The sequence below is a fragment of the Fonsecaea pedrosoi genome (genome assembly GCF_000835455.1).
Source record: "Fonsecaea pedrosoi CBS 271.37 unplaced genomic scaffold supercont1.8, whole genome shotgun sequence".
NCBI classification, from domain to species: Eukaryota; Fungi; Ascomycota; class Eurotiomycetes; order Chaetothyriales; family Herpotrichiellaceae; genus Fonsecaea; species Fonsecaea pedrosoi.
In genome coordinates, this window is record NW_013550608.1 from 1,736,623 (window position 1) to 1,759,284 (window position 22,662).

The window sequence follows — 22,662 nt, forward strand, 5'->3', positions numbered from 1 at the left end:
CGCCATCTCGGCCTCAAACAGTCAATAATCCGAGACACCAGCAAGCCAAACATGTAGTCGGCATTCTCGGTTGTAATCATGAGAGGATTGTTCTTTCAAGTCTTGCCATCCACTTGAATTCGCCACCATCTTTCCACAACCGAAGCGCCCTGTTGCTTAGGAAGTTCTGCATCCGCGTCGTTACGACCCTGTTGCCAGATCACATCGAGATAGGTGCAACGACATCTCAACCCAAGTCAAGATGTCCACCGCCAACAAGCCAGAGACCACCAAGCCGGTCATAGTCGTTGTCCCTGCCTCATTCTCTCCACCGAGTCTCTACAGTGGACTGGTGAGAGCGTTGAACAGCCACGGCTATGAGACTGTCGTGATTGATCTCCATTCGGTTGGCGATCGCAGTCCACTTCCAGCCGCCACAATGGCCGATGACGCAGAGTACATCAGGTCTCTCGCGACAAAGGTCGCTGACCAAGGCAAGGAAATTGTGTTGGTCATGCATTCATATGGAGGTATATGCGGGACCGAGAGTACCAAGGGTGTGACGAAGGCTGAACGCTCACTGTCCCAAATGAAAGGAGGCATCGTGAGGCTGTTCTATATCAGCTCCCCAGTGCCGGGAGTGGGGGGTTCGATTGCCACGCAGATGGGTGACAACATGCCTGAATTTATCAGAGTCGAAGTGAGTTTCTCACGATCTGTCAGACTAGGATAGGTGTTCCTAACTCTGTGTTGCAGGGCGATTACATGTTGACTGAAGCAGTGGGTTGTGCTCGAACGAATTTCTCGGATCTTCCTCTCGCAAAGGGAGTTGAGTTGGCCAAAACAATGCTCCCTCACTCGACGGTCAGCTTCACAGGCCTACTCACTCATCCGGGCTATCAGAATATTCCGGTGTCGTATCTGGTGTGCAAGGAAGACCAGGCAGTGCCACAGCAGGTTCAAGAGTCTATAATCAACCGCATCGAGAAGGAGAGCGGTCAAAAGGTTGATGTGCACACTTGTCAAGCAGGACACTTTCCCACTCTTAGCTGCACTGAAGAGGTTGCTCGAGCTATCAGGTGCGCAGTCGGAGACAAACTATGATAGAACGTCCCTCTTGCTAGGACAGAAACAAAATAATATCGTGAATACAGAGTCTCCGCCGTATTCATCTCGTCTGTTGCTGAGTGGTGACATACTTTCGAGAGTTTTGACCATTCATCAAACCTCAAAATGGTGATGGAGTCCCTCGGTAGATCAACCAAATCTTTGTTTCGCCAGAGAAGGATGCAGAGCTATAGAACTTGTTGCATTGTCAGATGGTGTAATCCGTGACATACAACGGTGTTTTTTGACTCGGCCGATGGGTCGAGGGGCTCGCTAGACGTTATTCGGTTTTTCGATGATCGGTATTTTCATGTTGCCTGAGAAATGTCCGAGCTGTTATGTTCGGCTTTATCCGCTGGTCTCGATGCACCCCTATGGCAGCCGAGTCAGAGGCCGAGGACGAGGCGGTTTGAGATATGACAATCGGCGACATTGATTCAGTCGAAGCTGCGGAGACGTAGCGACCGGGATCCCCCCGGACGCCCATAGAACCTCGTAATATAAAGTTGCAGTCTCCATCAAACCGTCGACACAAAGCTTTGGCTAAATGAGAGCATTAAACAAGAGGAGCTGTCAAATCACCTCCAACATGTCCGGGAAGCATATCATCATCATCGGCGCGGGCCCCTCCGGTCTCACTCTTGCCGCGCTCCTCCAACACCACTCCATCCCTTTCACTCTTTATGAGCGCGAACCGAACATAAGTTCTCGATTCCAGGGAGGATCACTCGATCTGCACCCTGACTCAGGCCAACGTGCTCTCCAGGTCGCTGGACTCGAAGCTTGCTTCAAGAAATATGCCAGGTATCACGACCAGGATTACCGATTCATGGACAAACACGCCAAAGACTGGCTCTTTCACCAGGCGCCTCCTGACGCCGAGGGTCGCCCTGAGATCGACCGTTCGGAGTTGAGGAAGATCCTGATCGACGCCGTTGACGCCCAAAATCTCAAGTGGGATCACCATGTCTCTCAAATTGTTCAAAACGCCGACGGAAGATATGAGGTGCATTTCGTGAACCACAGTACCTCTGCGATTGGTGATCTGATTGTTGGTGCTGATGGAACATGGTCCAAGGTGCGATCGTTGTTGACGAGCACAAAGCCAGTGTACACAGGTCTCACGGTAATTGACTGTCGCATCTCGAATTTGGACCAGAAATTCCCCGAGCTGGGCAAATTCATCGGTCGAGGCACTGTGTTCGCCCTCAGTGACGGCAAGGGCATTTTCATGCAGCGCAATGGAGACGAGAGCCTTCGCGTCTATCCCTGTTTGAAGGTGCCAGAGAAGTGGGCGGCTGAAAGCGGTATCGACTGGACAGACCCCAAGACAGCCACGACGATGCTCTTGGAGAGCGTGTACAGCGACTGGGATGAGCGCCTGAAAGAAGTGATCCGTTGTTTGGACCCCAAGTGGACCCCGAGGGCTCAGTACAGGATGCCCTTAGGAATGCACTACGAGACTCAACCAGGGCTGACCCTGATCGGAGATTCGATGCATGTCATGTCGTGGTTTGCTGGTGAAGGGGCAAACCTTGCCATGCTAGACGCCTTGGACCTTTTTCTCTGCATTCAAGCAAACCCGGGCGACTTGGAATCAGCAGTGCGCAAGTATGAAGAGCGAGTCATGGGGCGGGCGGACAGCACCAACAAAATGTCGCAAGATCTTTTGGTTGAAGCCATGGCGGACGACTCTCCTCGGGCATATGTTGAATCGATGGCCAAGGCAATGGACGTGTGGTTTGCCGATGGGCGTTTGCTAGAGGAAGTCGAGTTGTGAAGCGATGATCATCGGTCACCGGGTATTGGATGAGTATATAGCGATGATCCGTAGAGTCTGAATCTACCTCGAGCTTGAAATGGAGATAGGCATCTGATATCAAGGTGAAGAGGGTGTTGAGGAGGAGATGAGGAAAACGCGCTAGTTGCTACTAATGGACAAATTAGTCCTAATAAGGTCTAGACCAGCTTCAATATCATGTGATCTACTACGAGCCATTTTCACGTGATGATGCTCACCCTCAGAATTTCCTTAGAGTAACGATTTCCCGAGAGTCATTCCAAGATGATTCTCTCGATGTACCGAATACACTGCAGGGTGCGGCCGACAATTCCCCACTCGGACAATTGATTCGGACATTTCTCAGCTTCGGACTGAGAGCAGTCATGGCAATGCCTGATCGTGATCGTTGAGGGCGTCGTGGCCTAGATATATTGTCGTAAGTACTAGGGATGAATTCCCCGTCAACTCGTGCCTCGATAGCTTCAATCGCCCAGCTTTAGTGAAGTCCGTTGTCAGCAGGCGCCAATGGACTCATCAGCCAATGGATTCCTCCCCGTACAACATCTTGTCGGCGCAGTCGCTATCATTACTGGGGGCTCCAATGGCATCGGAGCCCAGACCGTCAAACTCTTCTCTTCCCTCGGATCAAATGTGATAATAGCAGACCTCGCGTGTACGGCTGGGGATGCCGAAGAGCTCATTGCCTCCTTGTCACACCCCGAAACCGCCATGTTCTTCCCCACGAATATTCTCAGCTGGGGAGAAATGAAGCTTCTCTTCAAACGAACCATTGAGAACTTTGGCCGTGTAGATATTGTCATCGCCAATGCTGGGATAATGGAAAGCGAAAGCGTGTTTGATCTGGGAGCAGTCGACAGCGAGGGAGAACTGCGGGAATCAACCGAGGGATTCGGAGTCTTGGATGTCAACCTGAAGGGGACATTGAACAGTAAGTCTCTTTTAGCTCGCCACGACTCGGACATTCCCCTAGAGATACTTTACAGCTGCCGGGACTGATATGCTAGTTTGGTCACAGCACTGAGGCTGGCGCTGTACCACATGCAGCGAAATAAGCCACGTGCCCAGGACTCTTGTCGAGGATCCGTCATTCTCATCACCTCGACCTCCGGATACTTTGGCAGCAGCGGCGTCGGAGCTTATGTTGCCTCGAAACACGGTCTGGTTGGTCTACTTCGGGCATCTCAACTGACCGCACGGAGCATCGGCGTGAAAGTGAATGCTGTGGCCCCCTTCTACACTCCCACTCCAACATTCTCGAAGCTTTCGGATAAATGGAGAGCTTCGGGGTTGAAGGCGAACACGATTGACGACGTCGCAAAAGCAATCGTACAGACTTGTCTAGCTTCGGCGAGTGGAAGATGTGTTCTGGTAAGACCTAACCTCTTCTTGTCATGGAATCGGTGTTGAAGCATTGCAGGTCGCTGGAGGTTTGACGCGGGAGATGGAAGCAACCCGATCGGAGCTGATATCTACATGGCTTGGTGAAGACGTGGCTGAGATTCTTCAGACTGCTGGGAAACTGTTTGCCGGAGGAGGCTATGTGCTTCCAGACAAGAGGACTGAAGCATTAACCGGGTAGTCTTGGTCAGCAGGTCGACGTTGCAGCACTGGAGCTGTACGAAGTCCACATTAAAGCTAGTGTTTACTCGGCACAATCTATTGTATGGCCAAGTTGGTGTAGATGTATCTATACTGGAAGAGGCACTGGTATTATCCCACAAAAATCCACAAATCCTCCACGATCTCGTCTCTCGCCCTGGCCTAAACTTGACCAGGTCCAATAGTAGATCTCGTCAATAATAATAATCCAAGATTTCATTGTAGTTTACCCGAGTTTGGCCACTGTGGCGTCTGACTTGGTCGGGACAGACTCAATAAAGCGCCTTGGCAGCTGAACTTCGTCTTTGTATCTGAATGTTTTCTTTTTCCCTCCTTTTCCCTCTTTCAACAGCAATGGAACACCACCAGAACTGCAGATGCTGGACGCTGATCTCACACGAATACCTACCAGGTACCTGCAGAAACCCATTTCACTCTCTCAATCACAGCTTTGCGGCTCTCTGCGGTTGTCCCACTAACCGCCAACTCATATGATCCCCCGCCTCGTATTCAGCCTTCCTTGGCTCTTTAGTATTTACCGTTGCAAGGGCCAGACTCCTTTCCAAGGATCCCGAGGGCTGAGACAAACAAACTGCTGGCGGCCAAGATGGCATGGCTGATTTCTTGCTCGCTAAGCGACTTTGGTTTGTCTGGCCCCAATTCGGTCCAGATCATTGGATGCTTTGTGGTCATGGCCGCGAGGGAATTCTGTCTTTTCTAACAAAACAAGACTTTTCCTTCGTGTTCTGTCCAGCCCTGCCACTCCCCGGGGGTATCCTTGAGAAGACAGAGAGAGGACTTTTGTCGCGTACCCGATGAGAAGTCAATAACGAGCCAAGAGCCTCCAAAGGTTAGCCACGGCCTATTCTACCAATCCATGTTTTCTTGCGGTATCCTAGACCATTCCAGGCTGCTCCGGCTTTCAGCCCTAAACCATGCGACACCCAACCGGTGGATGGTGGAATGGAAATACGAGAGCAATCTGTGGCAATCGCCTCGAGACAGCTAGCACCGCCGACATGGAAGTCTTGACGCGGTGGTCCAGCCGCATTGGCATTAATTTGGAGCGTGGACTGTCTTCAATACGAGGAGGTGAGGGTTCTCATGCCTATCGCAGCTGCTACTGTCCTGGTCTAGAGAAGCTGCCACGGCTTGTCGACGCCGCGACGGTCAGAGATTTCAGGTGCCCGTCCCCCTACCTTTGACTTTTTGTATCACAGTTTGTGCTTCTGTATCACTCTCGCAACTCTCTCCGCCTTTGCTATCTCAATCCAAGTTTTACAAGCATGGGAATTCCAGTCTTCGTCCTCGCAGCCCTGCTGTCGGGTGTGGTGGCTCAAGACACTACCTCCACGGTGACGGATTTCCTCAGCACTGAAACTACCTCTCCTACGAGCACAAGCACCCAGCCGATCACGGTGACGATTGCCGTTGGGAATGGAGGGCATACTTTTATCCCAGATGTGGTGCAAGTTTCTCCTGGAAATTATGTTGGTATGTTCTTGAGGAAATCGAGTCTGTATGTGTGTGGTCGCTGATACTGTCGTCAAAGAATTCGACTTCTATCCCTTGAACCACTCGGTGGTCCGGGCAGAATACATGTACCCATGTATACCTTATGAGTTGACAGGTAAGGGATATACAAGCGACTCAACCCTCAAAAGGCGATGAGCTGACTGCGAATTAATGGTAAAGGCGTGGACAAAGTCGGGTTCTATTCTGGCTTCCACCCCGTCGACGCTATTCTCAGCGATCCGCCGAAATGGACGGTGCTCATCAACGACACCGAACCCATCTTCTACTACTGCGGTGCTCCCAACTCATGTATTGGATACCAGATGGTCGGCGTCATCAACCCCAATTCCAGCACGTCTATCCAAGCCCAGAAGCAGTATGCGGCCGACTCTTCCTTCATGTTGCTACCTGGGGAGAATTGGCCCGATGAAGAGGATCCGTTTGCCACCACTTCTACCTCCACGGCTACGGCCACCGCCACATCGACAGTTACCACTTCTACTGCGTCTTCGACGTCGGCATCAACTGCTGGAGCGACCACAACCCCGGCAGCTAGCGGATCAGGCCATTCGGGCCTTTCAACAGGTGCCATTGCAGGCATCGCAGTCGGTAAGTCACTCACAAGTCCTGGTGGGAGCAGCCCTGTTGGGTGATGGATGCTAACTCGCGACAAGGAGGAGCAGCCGCCGTCATCGCGGCAGCGGTCATACTGTACTTGTGCGGACGTAGGTCCAAATCCAAAAAGAACAAGGAAGAGGCCGGCGGCGCGAGCCTACCAGGACCGTCTACCCCGGCCATGGGCCCAATGAACAGTCCGCCAGCGTACATCCCGCCCGCCAACAACTACGGCTACATGTCACCGACGCAGAAGCACATGTCAGTGAGCACGATGCCCGCGACCGACGCCTTTGGCAACGCCATCCCCGCTCCCGGCGCGTACCCTTCGCCATACTCGCAGACCTTCCCACAGGGCTACCCAGCGCCGCCGCAGCAACTGATGACCAACACCGGAGTGGCACACCCGCAATCACCGCCTGCGTGGCCGTCCACGCCGTCCAACGACATTTTCGGCGCCTCCTCCGTCGCCGGGGGTCCGTACCAAATGCACGACGGGTCCGTGGCGGGGGGTGCCATGGAAAGCATGTCCCTGCGCGCGAGCAGCCCCAACTCGGCCATCGTCGCCGGACCACAGGCCGCGGCGCCAGGGGTTGTGGGCGGCATCGAGGCGTTCTTGCAGCGCCAGTCGCGCATGAGTCCACCGCCGCCGTCGGAGATTGATGCGCAGCATACCCCGTCGGTGGTGGCCGGGTCTGCCGGACCGTTTGAGATGTCCGCTGCGCCGGGGACGATGAATCGGTTTCCGTGATTTGTTAAAACTTCTGTTTAATTCGCTCTTTAACTTTGTTAACGCTTTAAATCAAGTACTTACTTACTCATATACTCATTACCTACCTCACTCACATACTCACTCACATACATATTCATTCACTTATCCGTTCTCGCTCGCCATCTATCCATCAATCAAACCATACAGCCATCTGACCGGCCATTCGATCAGCAAGCTTGAACACCACATCTCAAGCCGGCATCCTCCCTCTTTCTCTCATTTTCTCTCCACCCACCCGCCTGCGTCAAACCCATCCACCTGCCAGCTACGGCAGCTATCATCTTTTCCTTTGCAAACCCGGCTGTCCCGATGGACCCAACCATCCCAGTGGTACAGGGCTAGAGGGGTATGTCGAGGACCAGGACCCAGAAAGGGCGACGACAGAGCACAAATCAACCAACCTGTCCAATTGCCGATGTACATACTTTGTCACTTTTTCCTCGTCCTCTGTTCCTTGTTGGTTAGTTCCGTGTATAATATACATTATACCTAAACCTGGATCGCCTCGCCCTATACACACCCCTGGCTCTAGCTCTAGCTCTAGCTCGAGCGAGAATAACAACGTAATTAATTATTATGTGAACCTGTCTCGTGCAGTAATGCATAGAAACTCACTCGCAACTTGCTTGGATGTATTCACAATGAAAAGAAACTCCAAGGAAAATCAAGTACCGACACCAGTGGAGCTGGAAGAACAAAGAAAACGTGAATTAATACGGTAAACGGTAAGAATCTATTTGACCTCCTTGACGCTGAAAAGGAGAAGAAGCAAACACCCAGTAACTATACGCCACCGAGTGGCTTGTCCGTTTCCAAGAACCATTTCAGAAAGCATTTGCCCCATGTTTGCCCCCTTCACCCGGCCTCATTATCACCAATCCTTGACCAGCGTGTGGAAACCCCTTTGAAAACACATCCTCGGTCAGCTGGCTGGCTCTCCAAGTCGTTTGATAAACGAGATGGGACCTGCCGCTCTATCGCGCCGCCGAGCGGAGGTGCATAAAAAAGGGCCGTGTTCCAACTGTCACTGCCTGGCGTAGCTTCCACATTGAACATCCTGGCAAGCACAATGCGAGTGCCCAAGCTAAGAGTCCAGATCAACCATCATGGCCGAGAGAGAGAGCCGCTGCTGCTGATTCCTCAGCCTTTACTGACCCGAATCGAGGGCCAAAGACGACTTCGTCTGGCTTGGGTGTTGATCATCTGTGACCCTCCCAGTCTTCGTCCTGCAACTTGACTGTTTGAGAAAGCCACGACCAATCGTAGACTGCATCTCGAGAAGAAGCGGTAGAAATCGCGCTTGCGAAATGTCCTTGCGTTAGTGGAATCGTTCGATTGGCATTGGTATTGGTTGCGCTGATTTCCTTTCAATCAGAAGATAGAAACTCATCGAGAAAATACGAGCAGCAGCCATGTTTAGTTTCGGCAGCAGCAATGCCGTTTGAATCTCATGCAGCCATGCACACCAGCTTGAGGAACGACACTGACAACATAGAGCGCGTTATCGCCTCACCCAGAGCGTTGGACCTATACATCGCTCCCACCACCTGCAAGGACGAACCGCAAGAAGCCCTCGGCGAACTCACGAATAACGACAGGGACACCTGCGACGTGCCCTGCGCCCGACGCGAAGCTCCAGGACAGGCTGGTCCTTGGTATTGGGCTTCTCTGCAACGAGAAATTCAATTAGACAGATGATGGTAAATAAGGCTGAGGCAATTGCATCGAGCAACTGGCGAGCCACCGCGAGTTCTGGCAAGAGCACCCTAGCGGGAACTCCCAGATTAGTACTAGCTGGCTAATTACATGAGCGTCTTGGCAGTAGTGTAAATTACTTAGCGGCGCCGCGACCAATGTGGCGGGTTGCGGGGAAAACTATAGAAAGTGGGCTAGCTCTTCCATCAACCTTCGATGCCTCCTTCTCTGGCTTCTTCTACCACATCCATCTGATCATTGTCGAGAGATACCATCGCTGATCGTCGGAGATGGGGTCAAGAATGGCTTCTGTGTAGCGTCTCGGAGCCTTGGGCGCGTTCTTGAGGTAGCTGGAATAGAGAGCACTGAAGGGATGCGTCGAGACAAGGTGAAATCACTTGCGCTATTCTAGGTAGAGCGAGCGCATTGGTCAATTGAGTTTCACTACACGGTGTAAAGTGCCACAGAAGTGGGCACGATTCAAAGCATCCAATATGCTTAACCATACCCGTTGCTCTCTTCTCGCCACGTATTAATCCAAAACTAGCCTTTTTGCCAACGTTGGCTGGCTGTTTCGTTCTGAGCTCGGAACATGAAAAGGTCAGCCTGTAAAGTTTGCATGGCGATGACTTCGCCAAAAAAAAGATCGAGGCCGTGAGAACTATTACTTTTTTAATTCCAACCGGGGGCCCAACCAACCACCTGAATGTTCTCCGAAACATTGTTGAACAAACACTCAGTTCAGCCGTAATGGCAGATATTCAAAATTCGAAAGAGAAACTTCGCGTTGCGCTTCGATATCAGACCTCTTACTGTACCTGGAACGCCAGTTGAGCGAGCGAAAGAAAGTCGCAAATGACTTTTTGCGATACTTCACCTGCAAAAAGGATTTTCACTTACGAAACTGACTTTCATTCATCTTGCCTTCCGACTTCGACTGCGATGAGCGTAAGACTATCTGGATATTGTGTGACTTCAAACATCCGAAACCCAGTAGGATGTGTGGACGAAGTTCCCCTTACAGTCTTGGAAAGTCACGTACAATCCCTGGAACAACAGTCGTAGGTTCATTCTCCCAGCTTCTCGACCTGGTGCCCCTAATACGGTCGCTAGGTATTTCAACCCATACGGTCCGCTAAGTCTGGAAGATTTCACAAAAACAATATCCATGGGGCGGAAGGAGAGAATGAATGGCAATTCCGGCTACAGCACCAAGACCATCAGGTGGTGTCTGCGTAAGAGGTCTCTCGTCACCCGGTACTGCCTTTAACCAACGGTTGCCCTGTGTGGTGGTAACCATGATGTATTTGGACGGAGTTCATCAGCAGAACCCGTGAGACTTGGGCAGTGTATATCTGGGCCAAGGTCGATTCCAAAGTGCTATATCTACGTTGGAGATAGCGAAACATTGCGAGGGGAAGTTTTTTAGCTGAAACACCTGATCACGAGTAGATTTGAAGATGACCCGAATATGCGGCTCGCAAACCCAGAAGGAAGAAATGTAATCACTGTATGGTAGCTGGCGTTCCGTTCGGCGTTCGTGGTGCTGAGAGATATACAATTCGCAGTCTGACCCAATTTGTGACCCAATGTTTGAATGCTCCAGAAGATGACTGCGACTCGAAAACTACTAGAAACAAGAGACTTTCCCCCTCCCCCCCCTCCGGGGGGGGGGGGGGGGAAGACATCAATATCAATCTGTTTGCAGTCCAGATATAACGGTCAGCAGCCATTTCCGAAAGGTCGTGTTACCCCAGCGATGTATTTCGCACAAGGTATTCACAATAAATATAATCTCGACAACAGAACTGGTATCGTAATTCCAAAAAGGTCCTTGAATGACCTAAGAGAGTCAGCTCTGGGGTTAAAGTCGAGTAGACAACTTACTGTTTCCGCAGATGAGCATCTCCTTCCAAGGTAGAATTGCCACCGGTGGCCTTCCACGCTCCAGCTCGGAAGAACAGGCACCTCCGGATCCTCGAGCATCGTAGTTTCTCCGATCTTCTTGTGGGACTCTCGCGCCAGGTTCGACAATTTTGTCAATCCTGCTATCGACCACACCCCAAGTTGCGGTACGGGATCTTTGTTTCCATAGGGCTTTTTGATTTCCAGGTTGTAGAAGAGGGCTCGTTTGCGAAGCATAGGAACAGCTGACTGACTGATGCTAGGCAGTTCGTCGCTCATATTCCGAAGGACGTTCTCGATCATAACTTCCTCCTCAGCATCAGGTTGCAGACGCAAACCATAGTCAATCTTGTTGGGGACGACGCGGTGGAGATTACGCATAGGGAGGAGGGCTGGCTGGTCCACACCGACGGATTTACTACAAACATCAGCATAACTATGCGCACCGGGAGACCACTTACAGATTTGCCAACATCACTTTGTTTCTCAAGCCCGACCAGCTGAGAGCCAGTCTAATGATTTCGAGGACAACATCATCACTCCAAGAGTCCTCCGACCGACCCTCTTTTGAACATATAGTTGCCGCTTCTTCAATGCTCTGGACCTTTATCCAGAAGTCTCGGATCTCGGAAAGCGAATGGCGATGATCCTCTTGCCACGTAACTTGATTCAAGTTCCGTCTGGCAACAGGATGTCTTTCTAAATCCTCGCGCATCTCCTTGGGTATATTTACTGCAGCCTTCCTTATACTGTCAGGGAGTTCTCAATCATCGTCCGTGAACGTCCTTTTGTCCTCATTGAACGTGATTCGGGGGTACATTATGTCGAAGTCTGCTCACCGTTTCACTGGGCTGCGACTTCGACTGGAAGTCGTGCTACTGCTGGATTTCGGAGGAGATCGCATAATAGGATCGCTCATTGTGCTCATAGGGCTTGGCGCTCTCTTGCGCTTCTTCGACAGTTGCCCTCCTTGGATGTCCGCATTCACAAAACGCGACTGACAGTTCTCGATGGCCGTTAAAGGTTCACTGATGGGGGGAGTACATGAGCTGTCGTTGAGCCATTCCGTAACGCTTCTCAATACAGAGCTAACCCCATCGTCAGGCATCGCGACAGCATTGCTTTTCAGGGCCTTCATCCGCGCAAAGCATGGTGTAGACAATGAGAGATGTAAGGACTCCAAAAGCGGAAAGGGGGAATACATTCGAGCCTCGGCAGATCAAGGTTTGGCACCCACAGCGAAGCTTGACATAGAGCCTGAGAGTTGAAGCGGCGAGGCTCAGGGCCACGCTCAGGTCCAAGGACGGAAATGGAAAGTACTCGTGTCGAGATTCCGACGTCGAATCCTCTGTTTCGCCGTGTCCCACGCGACTGTTCGATTCACCATCTCATTGATGATTAAGTCTCTGCCTTCACTGCTACCTGTCCTAGACGCTCTACAAGTGACTTCACAAATGGTCCTGTACCCCAACTGCCCACATTATTGAGCTTGACCACAAAGTCCTCCCCTCGCTCTAGCACCAGTGCATTACAACTATCCAGAAGCTTCGATTCGAACTTGCGTACACCGTCTTCATAGACAGTCCAGTGGTACCAGAGCTCGTGGATGGGACCTTGGGTGGTGATGGAGAAGAAGAGCGGGGGATGGGCATTCGAGGATTTAGGCAGAGCACCAGATCTCATCGTTCCGCTGTTAACCAGGCTATCTAGATCAAGCTGTATCTTGAGCGCGCAAGCCCCGGAAACCGCAGCTTGGTTCTCTGCCTCGAAAATTTGTTTACCGGTCGAGTAAGCCTTACCTTCAACGACAGCAAACGGGAAGGCGAGATCTAAAGCGCGTGGCGCCGGTACTAAGAGTAGCATCGGTTCAAGCGGCCCCTTTGGCACGCGCTGCACCATCTCATTCTGGAGCCAGTGGATGAATGCCGTAGCCTTGGCCCTGTTGAGTTTCTGCGCCGAGAGGGCAGAGATGAAAGCCGTGAGATCAGTGCCTATTGAGAGGTCGGGCCGGGGATTTTTAATCGGGTAGCGATCTCCCTCTTTCTCCAGGACAGGTGGGGCCGGAGGAGGCATCGCGTTCGACTCCTGAGAATTATTGGCTGGCGGAGTGGTGGGTGCGTTGGTCCGAAATGATTCGGGAGACAGATACTCGCCAGCGGACTGCTGCTGGCGTTTTATCGGACGGGCTGAGTCGTCGTCAACCTCTAGTTGCTGGACACCGGCCATGAAGCTCGAGCTGAAATGCAACTGCTGCGGGGCTGTAGGCTGAAGCTCCTCTCGCCACTCGGCTTTTTCATGGATACAGAGGTTCTTGAGACCCAAAGCCTTGAGGGCAGTATGGAGTGGATTTATAAAGTCATCCTCGCCAGACTGAGCCTTGACATTTTTGAGGCAGCTATTACTGAGTTCTTGAGCTATGACGCGGAGTTCAGCCCGGCGCTGCTTGGAGACTTTGGCGTTAACAATGCGGTTGGCCGCGGCTTCGATGAAGTCAGGCGGCTTAGCGTGGATATGGATCTGGACAGCTTGAAGATTTTTGTGGCGGTAGAAGGCGTTGGTGTTAGAAGAGCGCTGGGATCGGACTGTGCCCGCTTCCGATGGAACTATGGAACGCCGTGACGAGGTCCGTTTGAGAACTGGAGCATTGTCGGCCGCGGGGTTCATTTCCGCATTGAATATGCGTAAGTTGTTCTCAGAGAGCTGATCTTTGGGAGGGGGTAGTCTTGAGGTGTGTATTGAAGGCCGTACGCCTTCTCGCTTACCAGCTTCCACTTCAGGTTCCAAGCCTTCTTGTAAGTCCTCCTCAGAGTGCTCGAGGTGGGGAGGAGTACTTCTCCTCAGCTGTTCTGCAAGGCGCTCGTGTTGGGAGTCGTCTACTTCGGCTCCAGCCCCAGCTTGAGCGTCGTGCGAGCGCTTCCTTTTTATCACTGCTGGTCTCTGTGATTGCCGGCTCTGTCCTCCGCTTGCGGTTCGTTCGGGGTTCGTAGCTTGTGTCTTTTGTGATCGCGGGCTCTTGCGGGAGATTTTGGCATTCACATTCGAGTTTTGCGGGCGCAGGTGGTGGGCTGCAACGCGGTCAGTGACGCGGTAACGAGGTAGGGAACTTGTATAGGGCGAGAGCAACTGACGGCTTTTCTGTATTCTTCGGCTCTTTCTCCGGTGATCAGTCGCGTTCTTCTCCTCGCCCTTGTCTCGGGTTGAATAGTGCCGTTTACCTATGGTCATTCAGTTAGGTTGAAATCCAGATGATGGAAGGTGTTTCTTACGACTTGAACGATCAAGGCTGACCTGATCGGGGCCAGCTTTGTCGTGATATACTTGCGCGCCGCCTGTGTCCTGTTTCGCAACACTGGCTGCCATGACTATTGGTATGGGTGGAATGGAGGACAAGTCCACCATATATAGCACATGAAACTGAAGAGGCGTGGTTGTGGTTGTAGGCTGCTCTGGAAAGCTGCGAACTAGCGATCTGCTTCAGCCGCCGACCCGTGAAACCCACAAGCGGGAGGATGGTGCCTAAAAGCTTGGCGGCCAACGAGCAGCCAATCCTGGATTGACCGCCCCCAACTACAAGGCAATCCTGGTCACACGCGAACAATTCAATATTTCAGCACTGCTGCCAATCTCCAAGAGCCTCGTTGCAAGGCAACTTGTTACAGGGATGGAATGTATCTGTCATCGAGAGCCAACCAATTCACCTGGAGCAATAACTGACAGAGAGGTAGGAACTGTAAATTAAAAATGGTTGACAGGCTGGCCATTGGTATTGCCTATGCGGCGACCACTGTGGTGACCACCTTTGAAAGTTAGTAGGTGGGTTCAGTACAGGGCCAACATTGACGTGGCTGCTGCATCGAATGAGCTCCTTCTGTTCCAATTCATCACGCGCCCGCGCCTGGCGGACTATCAGCACCTCCGGAAGATGTCCCCCAAAAAAGGTAAGACCGTCTTTACAAGGGGTCCCAAAACTGTACCCTCGCGGATGGTCGTGTAGACTTTACACATTTTCGAAGAGAGGCACTTGGAAGATTTGATAGATGTCGGGAAGACTCTCGGGTTACAAGGAGAAGTGGACAAATCATGAGACCTGCTTAAGAGAGGACGAGTTCAGATGGAGGGCGTAACAGAGAGTTTTTTTTCCTATGCAGTATTAGAATGTATGTATGTATGCCATGAATGACCCTTGCGTACGTGTTCACCATAATAGACATCTCAGAAGACTCTGCCCCCCCAGGAACGTCTGAAGAAAATGAATGCCGTGAGATTCAAGATTCTGGATATACCGAGTATGTACATGCTCATTGGAGGGAGAGGACTCGGTGGATACAGCCGACTGACTAGCCAACATGCCAACCAACCAACCTAACCAACTTGTCTATCTATACTTCTAAATTCCATTGTACCTCTATATATGTTTGACTTGGTCGGTCATTATACAACGACTCGCAACGTCTTGATATATCAAAATCCAGCCAACACCGCCCGAAGAAGGCGCGTGGAGGAATCACCCTTTTGCTAGCGCTTGCGCAGATAATCGCCACCTTTCAAGGCGCTCAAGACCCCGTAGACGCCCGCAATGGGCCAAATGCTCCACACGCCCTTTTCCACCGGCAGGGCCGCGTCGCGGAGCACCTTGCCATCACCGTCGACCTCGAACATGTCCCTCGTCCGAACCTTTTCGTACACGCTCGGTATGTAGCCGTCGGCGCGGTACTTCTTCCTCATGCCGTCGTACCACTTCCGGTCGTAGATGGACTAGAATTCGTCCTCGGTGTAGAATGTCTGGGCGTACAGCCACTTCATCCCGCCCAAGGATTTGAGTTTGCTCTCGATGAGTCGGTTGATCGTGACGTGGAGCGTGTTTGGGGGTGTTTCGCCCCAGACGCCGATGTTGAGGAGCGCGTTGTCAAAGTCATCACTACTTCTATCATCGTCGCCTTCACTGCTCCGTGGTTCGGGGGTTGACGCTGTCTTCGAGGTCGAGGTCGGGCTGGGCTCCGTGGATGACACAGGCCGGTTCCGTAGATGGGGGTTCATGCTCACGCTGGTCCCATGCCTCAAGGGACACAGCCAGCGCGGATAGATGTGCGGCAACTCCCGGTCTAGCCAGTGAGAGAACTCAGGAATGTTTTTGTTGGGAAGAGCCATGTCCTGAATGATGAAGCGCTGGTACAGGCCGGAGCGGTGTAAGGCGTGGTACATGATGCGGGTGTGCATAAAGTAGTCCGCCAGCCAGCGGATCGTGCGTGTGAAGGGGATGCAGAAGTATTTATATGCGAAGCGGCCGGTCCAGAAGGCGCCGCGGTCGTAACGGAAGAGGTAGTCTCTCAAGGGGATCAAGTCGCGGGGATGGGACGGTGATGACGGTGATTGAGATCCAGGGCCTGTGATCTCGGTACTGTCCATTCTTTCTTCTGCGTGGAGGTAAAACCACTGATCCCACGGCTTGGTGAATGTCACAATCGGGAGGTCCTGGTTCTTTTCGCCCCGGTCGGCGAGGCGGCCTGCGAGCACGACGCCCTTCTCTGGAGCGAACATTATCCCGTCCACGAAATCCACACCTTCCTCCTTTGAGACCTGCTTGATCACCTCCTGTGCTTGTTCAATGTCGCCGATCCGGATATACGACAGTTCGACAAACTCCTTGGCCGGGATCAATCGCATCTCGAACAAGGTAATGACACCCATTGAGCCGAATGTGCCGGCCATCCCATGGAACAAGTCTGCCCTTTCCGTGTCCGAGGCCGTCACGACTTCTCCGTCCGCGAGGACCACCTCGAACCAGATCACGGTCCCGTCGAAAAAGCCATACTTGAAGCTGCTACTCTCGCCTGCCGTCCCCGCAAATCCACCTCCAACCGTGATGCCTGGAAACTCTGGGACGACTGGGGGAACTAAGCCGTGCTCCAATGTCGCAGCGACCAGACGATCCATAGGGACGTTGGGCTCAACGAGGCAAGTACGCTTCGAAGGCGAGACCGAGATGACATGGTCAAGAGTGGAGATGTCGACGGTAGCGTCTCTTGTACGGTCGCTGAGGCGAGTCGAGTTGGTATTGCCATGGAAGATGCGAAAGGGAATTTTGCGAGTATGAAAGCTGGCGATTCGGTCAGACACGCGCGACACGGCTTCCTTGTGCTGGCTGAGGAGACGTTCGGAGGTGTCCTCCCCGCATTGGCTGTCTGCCATAATGGCCAGCTTCTTAGAGGTCCTGGAAACACGAGGCGGCACTACTTTCCTCGTTCCAGATCTTCAGACATAGCTCCGCCTGGGGGCTCTAAGGTAAGATCCAATGGTCCGGGTGTAGTCGAACCGTACGTACTTTCTAGTTCAAAAAACCACTAAATTAGATGCAGAGGCCAATGTGCTTCGTAAGTTTAGAGTGGAAAGGTACTCGATACAGGCAGATGAATTGGTATCGGATCAGACGGAGGTTCTTCCTGCGGATCAATTTGCCTGCGTCTGGAAATCCACTTGCGGCTTATGAGGAAGACATCCACCGTACTAACGCTACGGCGAATCATTAGGACGCGACACACAGTTAAGCACATTTCTGTCCTGCGGCCCTTGGCCCCTCCTCATTCTCGCTCCCCGACAAGCACGAGCCACTCACGCTCAATATTTCGTTGGAGCATCTCCATATTGAACGTCTCTCAACGGCCAGTGGCCGCTGTCGAACGCGAACTGGATCAAGCTGCCCTCACCGCCCCAATACTCTGTCCCAAACGCCCGCATGAGGTCCAGCCCATTGAGCAAAGCGCCGCTTGTCCAGAGCTTGCCGTCCCTGTGCCAGCGCTCCTCCACCCAAGTAGTTTCAGGGCCCGTCGCGCGAAGCTGTTCCAACATGAATCGAGGTGCGGCCACAGTCTTGTTTTTGAACAGTCCCGCCTGGAATGCAGCCTGCAATCCGCCGCAGATGGTGATGAAGGCCGAGCAGTTCTCGTAGCTTTTGCGCACGAAGTCGAGCTCCACCTCATTGGGATTATACCCGTTCAAATGAGCTCCCATCAGGACTATGTCAAGTGGTGGGCATGTCGAGAAGTCATCCTGCGTCAACGATGAGGAGCATGATCCGAAGGAAGATCCGGAGCCAGACTCACGGTTGGTTGGACCGAGACACCGCCTGTCAATTTGGCAGTTTTCCCCGTCTGATTGACCCAATGGAAATCAATGTCGAGAGCTTGGGCAGCCATACCGGGCAGAGCAAACTCTTCCAGGGTCTGAACAAAGTTCTTGGACACTGAATTCAACAGGTCAATGGGGGCCACATCGAGAATCTCCGTTTCCCTGTTGCCCGAAGTTAGTTTAACCTGATAGTTCTGTAGGCTTGACAACCGTACGCGTTCAGAAGAATGACCCCGGCGTGGATGGTGCGGTTGGGCCTGGACAGATCAAAGGATGCGGCCATGTTGTTTCTGCTGGGAAAATTCGAACTCTGGTTGTTGTTGTTATTCTTCTCGCAATGAAGTTCTTCCCAAAATCCAAAGGGCCATGCGTGTTCTTATAATGCATCTTCCCATAGTCAACGGAGCATTCACTTCGAGACTGAGCATGTTTCTTCGGGGTCGGCGCCCTCTTCAGGGGCTGGAGGTTTCACCCTTCACCACTCACAACAGCGGGAATGGTGCTGCCTACATTCGAATTGTGTTTCAAACTCACCGAGCCTTGTGGACAAAATTGGTAGACGTACAGCACCGGCGGGAGCAACATCGATGGATCTTCCTGGGATTCCAGATCGGGAAATGCCGCCCAAAGCAGAATAGCGTCGGATGAACAACGATCCATGCTCCACGATGATGCCTATTATCGGTCGGAAAAAGTACAAGGAAGCTGTCGAGACCTCTCTCCTTCCTTCATTACACAAAAGCGATCCTCAATCTTGATCAGAGGAAGCAGGGCTTGTATGAAGCTTGGGCAAAGGACAGCACTCACCGCGGTTTTCCACCATATGATCTTCGGTCGACCGAGGTTTACGAAAAGCTTTTGTTTCGCAACGACTAGTCTTTCCAGGGCAAGCCATTGTCTGAAAGGGTGAATTCCGTGTTCCCAAGCTTCTCTTGCAAAAGTCACGTTTGACGAATGCCGCGACATGTCGGTCTATCCATCTACCATACAAGAGTGCCTACGCGGCCATCTTCCGCTGGCCCTCTGGATACTTGTCTGATTCTCAGCATCACAACATCTTGGCAAGACATCCCCAGGTGGGCGACATTCGCGAGCTCACTCAGCGTGAATGTCAATGCTCTGAAAGAACGTCCTGGGTATTTTCCCTGCGGTTGGCCATGGGAAAGAATCCCGCCACTACTACGGGTTACTCGACGGTACGAGGCAATGATTTCATTCCCGTTGGGAGGGTAACCACAGTGCCAATGCCAGGGATCCAAATTGCTGAGGTTAAACCCTCGCTTGATGACTCGAAGCAGACCAGATCCAAAACAGTTAACCGAGGTGGTTGGGATATCCCTTGCAAGCAATTCCGACGTCAAGGACGCCTTATTGCACACTTCTCAATGTGGCATGATCAACAACCCCTACTTGGCTCGCGGGCGCTCCACGTTGGTGACGTCCCGCAGAGTCGTGGTAATTTGCGGGGAATAATCCGGAGTCTCAAGTTTATTTGAGAAGTGGGGCGAATAGGACGACAAGCTGGGGACTCAAGAGATCGATTCGCATGCTCCTACTCAGAACCGCTGACTCGCCTGCGCATGATTGCCAGGAGCATATCCCCAACCAGCCAATGACAAAGGGGTTGCTACATTTATCCCTGCACCAAGTCGAATGGCCTCCAGATCACATTCGCGTCCTCCAGCATTATGACCAACTGAATCCCTTGTTCAAAACCCCAGATTGCAACCCTTGCTGGCTCACATCATGACCGAGGCATCCGGCACTACAAAGGGCTGGGATCGTAGGGCCTCGACCCAAGAAGCGGGGAGCCGTGGCACTTTGACAGCAGGGGTATTTAATCGACATCGAGATGGCATCGCAGTCTGTCCTTCTCAAAGCACCGCTAGCTTCTCTCCTCCTGAAAATACAACCCTTCAAGTTTGCTGGTTTCCATTGAGAACGCCATCATGAGTGTCGTACCGCCGGAGAACACCGACAAGCTCGAACATGAGGTGCAACATGATGCTGAGCTCCGCCATGATAAAGAGATGCTAGAGCATCGAGAGCACGCTCACACCGAAGACGAGAAGGCGCATGCCAAAGAGGAATTGGCTACTGCAAGTGGATCTTCCTCTGAACCCAACAGCGAGACGACACCGGAGTATCAAACCCAGACAGTATGGACGCTGAAGACCTTCGTTGCCACGGTTGCTCTCAGCGGGCTCTACGTTGGCTCTCAGATTCCCCTCTACTTTGTGGGCGGTTCCCTCACATTCATCGCAGCAGACATTGGTGGAGCGGAGGCATCTGCCTGGTTAACCGTGGCCTATGCACTCACCCTCTCTGCGGTTGCTCCTTTCTGCGGCTATCTCCAAGATCTTCTTGGCCGTCGCCTCATCACCCTTGTTGGTGGCGTCTCGCTGATGATGGGCTGTGTCATTATCGGTACTGCTCATAAGTTCGGACAAGGGGTTGTCGGTATGGCCTTTGCTGGCGGTGGTGCCGCGATTGGTGAATTGACTGCGCTTGCCGGGTAAGGAAGGATGCAGTGACGAGAAATCGATCCGAGGGGAACTGACAAAGACGTCTATAGGACTTCTGAGCTAGTGCCTGTCAACAAACGAGGCATTTACCTGGCTCTCGTTACAGCTTTTGTGCTCCCATTTACACCATATCTGCTATTCGCTCAGCTCTTATCGACCTACCACACTTGGAGATGGGGCATGTGGATTTGCGTGTAAGTTTGGTCCTGGTCCTGCGACATCGGTGGCCGGCAGGACTGACAGATGTATAGGATCTGGAACGGTGTCTGGTGGGTTCTCATCTTCGCTGTCTACTTTCCAGAGTCCCAGACCCGAGCAAAAGGGTTGGAAGCCAAAGCCATTCTGAAGAAGATTGACTACATTGGTGGAGCTTTGTCTATTATGGGTTTGACGCTTGTGTAAGGTTCCCTTTTGTTCTGCCTCACGTCGTCTCATAGCTGACCGAGGGATGCAGGCTGGTCGCTCTTCAAGCCGGAGGTTACTCTCACCCTTGGAAGAGCGCATATGTCATTGTACAACTCATCATTGGCATTCTTCTCATCGCCGCCTTTGTCATTTGGGAATGGAAGTATTGCAAAGAACCTATGGTGCCGCATGAGATGTTTTCAGGACAAAGAATTGTTGGAATGGCTTATGGAATCGCCTTTGTTGCAGGTAAAGAAGACTCTCCCTATTCTGGCTCAACTGGGCCTTGAATCAAAGGAGTGAAAAATGTTTTGCTGACATGGTGTCTCTTTCTACCACAGGCATGAACTTCTACGCCATGCTGAACTTCTTCCCCTTGGTGTACAGCACGGTGTTTGAACCTGATCCGGTCCATGTTGGACTTCGGGGTCTCGGTCCCGGGTTGTCCACCACCTTTGGTGCGGTCTTTGCGAATGCCGCCTTGTCTTGGTTCAAGGGCCACAACCGAGAGATCCTCCTCGCTGGCTGCATTATTATGAGTACGTCTTGTTGACCCATTTCCTAGAAAGGATCCTTTTCCCCATCACCACATAACTCTCCCACCTCCCTCGCTTCTCGATTGCCTGCGCATCGTTGCCTCAAACTAAGCATGGTGATATAGCGGCCTTTGGCGGCGCTATTGCTGCGATCACTCCCGACCGGGAGGGTCTCGCTATTGGTGTAGGGACAATCACTGGCTTCGGGGTCGGCGCTGTTCTTGTCCCGGCAGCCACCGTCGCCATCACGGTGACACCGGACACGTCGATCGCTACTTGTGTCGCCCTGTCGCTCACCATCCGCGCCGTGGGTGGAAGTATCGGCTACGCCATCTACTATAATGTCTTCATCAACAAACTCACGCCGAAGCTCCCCGCGTACATTGCAGAGTACGCCGTCGCCGCGGGACTCCCGCTCTCGTCCGCTCCCCGTTTCGTCGAGACGTACCTGACCGCGCCCACCAATCTGACGACCGTCCCCGGTGTCACTCCGGACATTATCGAGGCGGGTGCGGTCGGGTCCCGCTGGGCGTACGCCGAGTCGCTCAAGTACGTGTGGCTGACGAGTATTGCGTTTGGCGGGTGCGCCATCATCGCGTGCTTGTTCATCGGCAACATTGGCAAGTACATGACCAACCGAGTGGCCGCGAGGATCAGGTAGTGATTTCCTGTTTGCGTGTCTTTCATCTCCAAGAAAGGGACTCGAGGGCTTGGACGAGGGCTGGCTCAGCGAACCGTAACGCCCCAACCCGCTCGGGCCACCCGCCCGCAAAGACCCTTGTTCATCCGAGAATGATTGGTGAATCCGAGAAGCGCAACAAACCACCCCATATATACATACACACATACATACATACCTGGGACATTCGTGGCCTCGTCACTGGGAGAGAGGAGAAAGGGGAAGTTCGGGACCAGAAGTCACCCCGAGCAAAAGAGAGAAAAGTATCAACCTGAAGCTGGTGTATACAGCTACACAGTCACATAGCCAGACAGAATATGATGTGATGCTGATACTTACTATATGACATGAGGTGATATGCACCACCACCACCACCACCACCACCACCACCACCACACATC

At 52.5% G+C, this 22,662-nt stretch overlaps 10 protein-coding genes across 10 annotated transcripts; 5 read left to right on the forward strand and 5 right to left on the reverse strand.

Annotated features, from left to right (window-relative positions):
• Positions 1-241: 241 nt before the first annotated feature.
• Positions 242-1,083, forward strand: Z517_11939 (uncharacterized protein; the record flags this gene model as incomplete). The annotated part of the gene is made up of 2 exons (XM_013423521.1): positions 242-679; positions 736-1,083. 2 exons carry the CDS (start codon positions 242-244, stop codon positions 1,081-1,083), a joined length of 786 nt encoding a protein of 261 aa, XP_013278975.1.
• A 592-nt stretch (positions 1,084-1,675) lies between these two features.
• Z517_11940 (uncharacterized protein) lies at positions 1,676-2,866 on the forward strand (the record flags this gene model as incomplete). Its single annotated transcript, XM_013423522.1, has 1 exon — positions 1,676-2,866. One exon carries the CDS (start codon positions 1,676-1,678, stop codon positions 2,864-2,866), a length of 1,191 nt encoding a protein of 396 aa, XP_013278976.1.
• A 528-nt stretch (positions 2,867-3,394) lies between these two features.
• Z517_11941 (uncharacterized protein) lies at positions 3,395-4,469 on the forward strand (the record flags this gene model as incomplete). Its single annotated transcript, XM_013423523.1, has 3 exons — positions 3,395-3,818; positions 3,906-4,258; positions 4,308-4,469. The coding sequence occupies 3 exons, from the start codon at positions 3,395-3,397 to the stop codon at positions 4,467-4,469; spliced, it is 939 nt and encodes a 312-aa protein (XP_013278977.1).
• A 1,306-nt stretch (positions 4,470-5,775) lies between these two features.
• Z517_11942 (uncharacterized protein) lies at positions 5,776-7,370 on the forward strand (the record flags this gene model as incomplete). The annotated part of the gene is made up of 4 exons (XM_013423524.1): positions 5,776-5,983; positions 6,042-6,119; positions 6,185-6,613; positions 6,679-7,370. The coding sequence occupies 4 exons, from the start codon at positions 5,776-5,778 to the stop codon at positions 7,368-7,370; spliced, it is 1,407 nt and encodes a 468-aa protein (XP_013278978.1).
• A 3,409-nt stretch (positions 7,371-10,779) lies between these two features.
• On the reverse strand, positions 10,780-12,099 carry Z517_11943 (uncharacterized protein; the record flags this gene model as incomplete). The annotated part of the gene is made up of 4 exons (XM_013423525.1): positions 10,780-10,929; positions 10,974-11,409; positions 11,453-11,740; positions 11,831-12,099. The coding sequence occupies 4 exons, from the start codon at positions 12,097-12,099 to the stop codon at positions 10,780-10,782; spliced, it is 1,143 nt and encodes a 380-aa protein (XP_013278979.1).
• A 290-nt stretch (positions 12,100-12,389) lies between these two features.
• Z517_11944 (uncharacterized protein) lies at positions 12,390-14,351 on the reverse strand (the record flags this gene model as incomplete). The annotated part of the gene is made up of 3 exons (XM_013423526.1): positions 12,390-14,056; positions 14,120-14,206; positions 14,258-14,351. The coding sequence occupies 3 exons, from the start codon at positions 14,349-14,351 to the stop codon at positions 12,390-12,392; spliced, it is 1,848 nt and encodes a 615-aa protein (XP_013278980.1).
• Positions 14,352-15,506: 1,155 nt separating this feature from the next.
• Positions 15,507-15,716, reverse strand: Z517_11945 (uncharacterized protein; the record flags this gene model as incomplete). Its single annotated transcript, XM_013423527.1, has 1 exon — positions 15,507-15,716. The coding sequence occupies one exon, from the start codon at positions 15,714-15,716 to the stop codon at positions 15,507-15,509; it is 210 nt and encodes a 69-aa protein (XP_013278981.1).
• Positions 15,717-15,746: 30 nt separating this feature from the next.
• Positions 15,747-17,180, reverse strand: Z517_11946 (uncharacterized protein; the record flags this gene model as incomplete). Its single annotated transcript, XM_013423528.1, has 1 exon — positions 15,747-17,180. One exon carries the CDS (start codon positions 17,178-17,180, stop codon positions 15,747-15,749), a length of 1,434 nt encoding a protein of 477 aa, XP_013278982.1.
• Positions 17,181-17,606: 426 nt separating this feature from the next.
• Positions 17,607-18,399, reverse strand: Z517_11947 (uncharacterized protein; the record flags this gene model as incomplete). Its single annotated transcript, XM_013423529.1, has 3 exons — positions 17,607-18,038; positions 18,092-18,278; positions 18,332-18,399. 3 exons carry the CDS (start codon positions 18,397-18,399, stop codon positions 17,607-17,609), a joined length of 687 nt encoding a protein of 228 aa, XP_013278983.1.
• Positions 18,400-20,065: 1,666 nt separating this feature from the next.
• On the forward strand, positions 20,066-22,243 carry Z517_11948 (uncharacterized protein; the record flags this gene model as incomplete). The annotated part of the gene is made up of 6 exons (XM_013423530.1): positions 20,066-20,631; positions 20,692-20,835; positions 20,893-21,039; positions 21,096-21,295; positions 21,388-21,585; positions 21,708-22,243. The coding sequence occupies 6 exons, from the start codon at positions 20,066-20,068 to the stop codon at positions 22,241-22,243; spliced, it is 1,791 nt and encodes a 596-aa protein (XP_013278984.1).
• Positions 22,244-22,662: the final 419 nt, after the last annotated feature.